This window comes from Nerophis lumbriciformis, linkage group LG01, assembly GCF_033978685.3.
Source record: "Nerophis lumbriciformis linkage group LG01, RoL_Nlum_v2.1, whole genome shotgun sequence".
Lineage (NCBI taxonomy): Eukaryota > Metazoa > Chordata > Actinopteri > Syngnathiformes > Syngnathidae > Nerophis > Nerophis lumbriciformis.
In genome coordinates, this window is record NC_084548.2 from 76954001 (window position 1) to 76960000 (window position 6000).

General features: G+C 40.9%; 2 protein-coding genes across 4 annotated transcripts in view; one reads left to right on the forward strand and one right to left on the reverse strand.

Annotated features, from left to right (window-relative positions):
- The window catches only part of usp11 (ubiquitin specific peptidase 11), a 41901-nt gene extending 38767 nt beyond the window's left edge, over nucleotides 1-3134 (forward strand). For all 3 annotated transcript variants that reach the window (XM_072914751.1, XM_061926032.2, XM_061926034.2), the window contains exons 19-21: nucleotides 2149-2264; nucleotides 2366-2454; nucleotides 2553-3134. In XM_072914751.1, the coding sequence (XP_072770852.1) occupies nucleotides 2149-2264; nucleotides 2366-2454; nucleotides 2553-2714 (367 nt within the window). In that variant the 3' untranslated portion in view covers nucleotides 2715-3134. The remainder of the gene's footprint in view (nucleotides 1-2148; nucleotides 2265-2365; nucleotides 2455-2552) is intronic.
- Nucleotides 1-6000, reverse strand: part of LOC133573189 (ER membrane protein complex subunit 3) — a 34062-nt gene that overhangs the window by 2261 nt on the left and 25801 nt on the right. The gene's annotated exons all lie outside the window — the stretch shown is intronic.

Genomic DNA, 6000 nt, shown 5'->3' on the forward strand with positions numbered 1-6000 from the left:
TTGCTTTTTAATGTGCAAATATAAAAGTAAACATCCAGTGCAAATCTTAAAATTCTGCAATCGTATAAGCATTTCTAAAGTAAAAGTATTGCTTATTTTGCTTTAAAATGTGCAAAAATAAAGATAAACATCCAATACAAAAAAGTGCAAAAGGAAATATTCTGTAACAGTGTAAACATTTCAACAAAAGTAAAAGTATTGCTTATTTTGCTTAATAACACAACAATGATAGTATGATTAAAGTGAAAGTTAATTGTTGGTTTGTACATAGTATATGTAACTGTTAATGTTGTAAAAGGTATTTGCACAACTAATTAACGTTAGCGTTAAAGAGGAGCGCGTCTTTGTAAACACTGAACAGGCACGCCAAACGCGCCTCTCAGAGCGAAACAGTGTTTTAGTTTATGAATTTACAACGCAGATACAAATGACACATTCATGTTTTTGTGTAATGATGACAACGTATACTCACGCGGACGATTGACTAGTTGATGGTGATGGCAAGAACGCTGTCGGGTGTTTTCTTTTCAAATGTTCCTTCATAGCCGTTGTGCTGCTATGATAGGCCATTTCCGCTCGACACAGTGTGCATACAACAACTGTCAAGTGTTTTGCTTTTTTCGCTGTGCTTATCCCACACTTGAAGGGATGTACCAATGCTGAATGTGGCTTCTGGATTTCACTCAAAAGACCAGACCGTAGTTACTTTTTCCTTTTATTTTCCTTTAGTTTGCAACAGTTTTTCCAACGAAGAAACAGATTCTTTTTTCTTCTTTAGTCTTTTTAGCAGTCTTTAGCAGTGTTAATAGACTTTAGTTTCTTTAGCTGTCATTAGCTGTCTTTAGTAGCCTTTAGCTTCTTTAGTAGGTGAAAAACCTTTAAGGACAAAACACCACAAGATTAACATGCTGTAAAAAATCAATCAATTGTCAATCCCATAATTTACAATTATTAATTAGGCTATCAAACTCTTAACCATTAAACAAGTGCAAGAAAATGGACACATCTTTTCCCTTTAAGTTAAAACAGATTTTAAATAAATTGTCTCAACATAAATGCACCAAGATACATATAAAATACATTTAACACCAGAAACACAATAGATAAATGCAGCAGAAAACCCAATATGCAAATACATAAATACCTAACCAATTAACCACCTATTTAGATACATATTTAAAATCCATATTCAATATAAATATATTATTAATTTAGCAGTGAAACACTCAATCTTAAACGCTGTCTACTGGTAGAAAAATGCCCCTTTTTCTACGCCCTCACCAACACAGTTAAATCCAACACTTTAAATTGAGCGACTTCACCCTCCTGATGAAGCAAACTGCTCCAACATTTATCAAACTAAGCAAAGAATATCAACACTAAACAACAGTTACATAACACACTGTGTGTATTTAGCCTCCAGACTAAGCACGCTACATGCACACAACCCCCCCCCCCCCATCTCACCAGCGCAACAGGTGCGCCACACCCACGAAGAGAAATATTAAATCTTACATACTTTTGTCACAACTCTGGGTTATCTGTAATGAACTAAACCTTTTTCCACTCTGCGCTGGCGTCTTTTGTACTCCTTGATTTGACAAAGCTGTCTAATTACCGGGCTCGCGCACCAGCAGATGAGACGGGAGCGCGCCGCGTTATACCTGCGCGTGAACGTAAACTGATCGGCTCTGATTTTATAAGCCGACTGGCCGAAATAATGCCGAATGATATACATTTCCTGGGGTTGCCTAGGTGAATAGGGATGCGGATGTGCTCTAAGATCAAATATAATTTTATTAAGTGGGGTTTGGCTGGTTGCTAAGCAGCCACGGTTGCGAGCTCGCGCGTCAGCTGACGAGACAGCTGTTCACCGCTACAACATTATTAGGCCGTTTATTGAAATACTCCCACACTTTTGACGACTTTTGGCGTGCTTTTTTCCCTTGCTCGCATCGTCTGCTTTGCGCTCCGCCATGACGGCAGTGTGACGTAAATATGCGACGCGTCGAAGCATAAAAACGGCGTCGACGTATTTACGTAACCGATGACGTCGACTATGTCGACGTGTCGGTTCAGCCTTATTTCACATTTATGTAAACTTGCTGATGTTGTGAGATGTCCACTCTGACTCGTTATGTCTTGCAGGAACTTGGACTTCTCAGCTTGTCTCCTGAGGAAGAACTTGTCCAGTGGGGAGCCGCCCAGCCACTATGACCTCATAGCTGTGTCCAACCACTACGGAGGACTGCGAGACGGACACTGTAAGACTAGTCCAGGTCCTCATTAGTCCCACGTGGACTCATGTAGTGTGTGTGTGTGTGTGTGTGTGTGTGTGTGTGTGTGTGTGTGTGTGTGTGCGCAGACACCAGCTATGCACGCAACAAGGACAACGGTCAGTGGTACTACTTTGATGACAGCAAGGTGACGTACGCCAGGGAGGACCAGATCATGGTGAGGACACACACACACACACACACACACACACACACACACACACACACACACACTAATCAGCTGAAGTGACCTATGACCTCCATGTTGTTGCCTAGACCAACGCGGCCTATGTGCTGTTCTACCATCGACAAGACAAGATGAGGAAACCTTCCCTGGCCGCCCCCAGCACAAGCACCGCCTCCTCCTCCTCCTCCTCCTCCGCTGACGCCACGCCGCGCACTGACAACAGCACCACCCTCACCATGGAAACGGACTGAAGGCGCCAACTTGTGGTGAAAAGACTTTTTTCTTTTCCTGTAATGTACAACACTGAAGGGGAGGGGCTTAAGTTCACTTGGCTGACATTTTCTCTTTCTCAAAGAATGAAACTTTTCTTTTCTTTGGACGTTCCACCAATCTGTGCCATTTGCTGCTGCTTGTCTACTTCCCCAACTAGTCACTTCCTTACTGCTCCACCTCAGACAACATGACTTAGTAACAATCTCAACTAGTCACTTCCTTACTGCTCCACCTCAGACAACATGACTTAGTGACAATCTCAACTAGTCACTTCCTTACTGCTCCACCTCAGACAACATGACTTAGTAACAATCTCAACTAGTCACTTCCTTAGCGCTCCACCTCAGACAACATGACTTAGTAACAATCTCAACTAGTCACTTCCTTACCGCTCCACCTAAGACAACACGACTAATAACAATCTCAACTAGTCACTTCCTTACTGCTCCACCTCAGACACCACTTAGTGACAATCTCAACTAGTCACTTCCTTACTGCTCCACCTCAGACAACACAATAGTAACAATCTCAACTAGTCACTTCCTTACTGCTCCACCTCAGACAACATGACTTAGTGACAATCTCAACTAGTCACTTCCTTAGCGCTCCACCTCAGACAACATGACTTAGTAACAATCTCAACTAGTCACTTCCTTAGCGCTCCACCTAAGACAACACGACTTAGTGACAATCTCAACTAGTCACTTCCTTACTGCTCCACCTAAGACAACACGACTTAGTAACAATCTCAACTAGTCACTTCCTTACTGCTCCACCTAAGACAACATGACTTAGTAACAATCTCAACTAGTCACTTCCTTACTGCTCCACCTAAGACAACACGACTTAGTGACAATCTCAACTAGTCACTTCCTTACTGCTCCACCTAAGACAACACGACTTAGTAACAATCTCAACTAGTCACTTCCTTACTGCTCCACCTAAGACAACATGACTTAGTAACAATCTCAACTAGTCACTTCCTTACCGCTCCACCTCAGACAACACGACTTAGTAACAATCTCAACTAGTCACTTCCTTACCGCTCCATCTCAGACAACACCACTTAGTAACAATCTCAACTAGTCACTTCCTTACTGCTCCACCTAAGACAACACGACTTAGTAACAATCTCAACTAGTCACTTCCTTACTGCTCCACCTAAGACAACACGACTTAGTAACAATCTCAACTAGTCACTTCCTTACTGCTCCACCTAAGACAACACGACTTAGTAACAATCTCAACTAGTCACTTCCTTACTGCTCCACCTAAGACAACACGACTTAGTAACAATCTCAACTAGTCACTTCCTTACTGCTCCATCTCAGACAACACCACTTAGTAACAATCTCAACTAGTCACTTCCTTACTGCTCCACCTAAGACAACACGACTTAGTGACAATCTCAACTAGTCACTTCCTTACTGCTCCACCTAAGACAACACGACTTAGTAACAATCTCAACTAGTCACTTCCTTACTGCTCCACCTCAGACAACACGACTTAGTGACAATCTCAACTAGTCACTTCCTTACTGCTCCACCTCAGACAACACGACTTAGTGACAATCTCAACTAGTCACTTCCTTACTGCTCCACCTCAGACAACATGACTTAGTAACAATCTCAACTAGTCACTTCCTTACCGCTCCACCTCAGACAACACGACTTAGTAACAATCTCAACTAGTCACTTCCTTACCGCTCCACCTCAGACAACACGACTTAGTAACAATCTCAACTAGTCACTTCCTTAGCGCTCCACCTCAGACAACATGACTTAGTAACAATCTCAACTAGTCACTTCCTTACTGCTCCACCTCAGACAACATGACTTAGTGACAATCTTAACTTGTCACTTCCTTACTGCTCCACCTCAGACAACACGACTTAGTGACAATCTCAACTAGTCACTACTGGACTGGTCACCTTTGACCACTCAGATCTAGTCCTACACAGTTGTTGCGATGCCAAGACAACAAGGTCATCAGGACGTGGCGTATAAGGACAAGGTCATATCTAGCCTGCAGTTAAAGTCTTACTAGTATAAGTTGACATGTACTGCAGTTAAAGTCTTACTAGTATAGTTTGACATGTACTGCAGTTAAAGTCTTACTAGTATAGTTTGACATGTACTGCAGTTAAAGTCTTACTTGTATAGTTTGACATGTACTGCAGTTAAAGTCTTACTCGTATAGTTTGACATGTACTGCAGTTAAAGTCTTACTCGTATAGTTTGACATGTACTGCAGTTAAAGTCTTACTCGTATAGTTTGACATGTACTGCAGTTAAAGTCTTACTCGTATAGTTTGACATGTACTGCAGTTAAAGTCTTACTCGTATAGTTTGACATGTACTGCAGTTAAAGTCTTACTCGTATAGTTTGACATGTACTGCAGTTAAAGTCTTACTAGTATAGTTTGACATGTACTGCAGTTAAAGTCTTACTTGTATAGTTTGACATGTACTGCAGTTAAAGTCTTACTCGTATAGTTTGACATGTACTGCAGTTAAAGTCTTACTTGTATAGTTTGACATGTACTGCAGTTAAAGTCTTACTAGTATAGTTTGACATGTACTGCAGTTAAAGTCTTACTCGTATAGTTTGACATGTACTGCAGTTAAAGTCTTACTCGTATAGTTTGACATGTACTGCAGTTAAAGTCTTACTAGTATAGTTTGACATGTACTGCAGTTAAAGTCTTACTTGTATAGTTTGACATGTACTGCAGTTAAAGTCTTACTCGTATAGTTTGACATGTACTGCAGTTAAAGTCTTACTAGTATAGTTTGACATGTACTGCAGTTAAAGTCTTACTAGTATAGTTTGACATGTACTGCAGTTAAAGTCTTACTAGTATAGTTTGACATGTACTGCAGTTAAAGTCTTACTAGTATAGGTTGACATGTACTGCAGTTAGTCTTACTAGTATAGTTTGACATGTACTGCGTGTAATCTCACATCTTTTAATGTTGATGAAAGATGGCAACACATGTTGTCTAAACAGAAACAAACATGAGTTATCCATGAATTTGTGCGCAAACTGTAGATTTGACAGTAAGAACAGTGATATGGTTTTTCCTTTTGCCTTTATATGCTGTAAAAACCATCACACATTTTACGCTGACATTTTTAGCAACCAAGTTTTCAGTTTTTTTAACTTGATAAAATCTCCAGATGTTTGTGTACAGTATTTGAGAAGAAGGTTGACTCCCTGCTGTGGAGGACTAAGACTGAAGTGACCATGAACAGTCCAGTTGA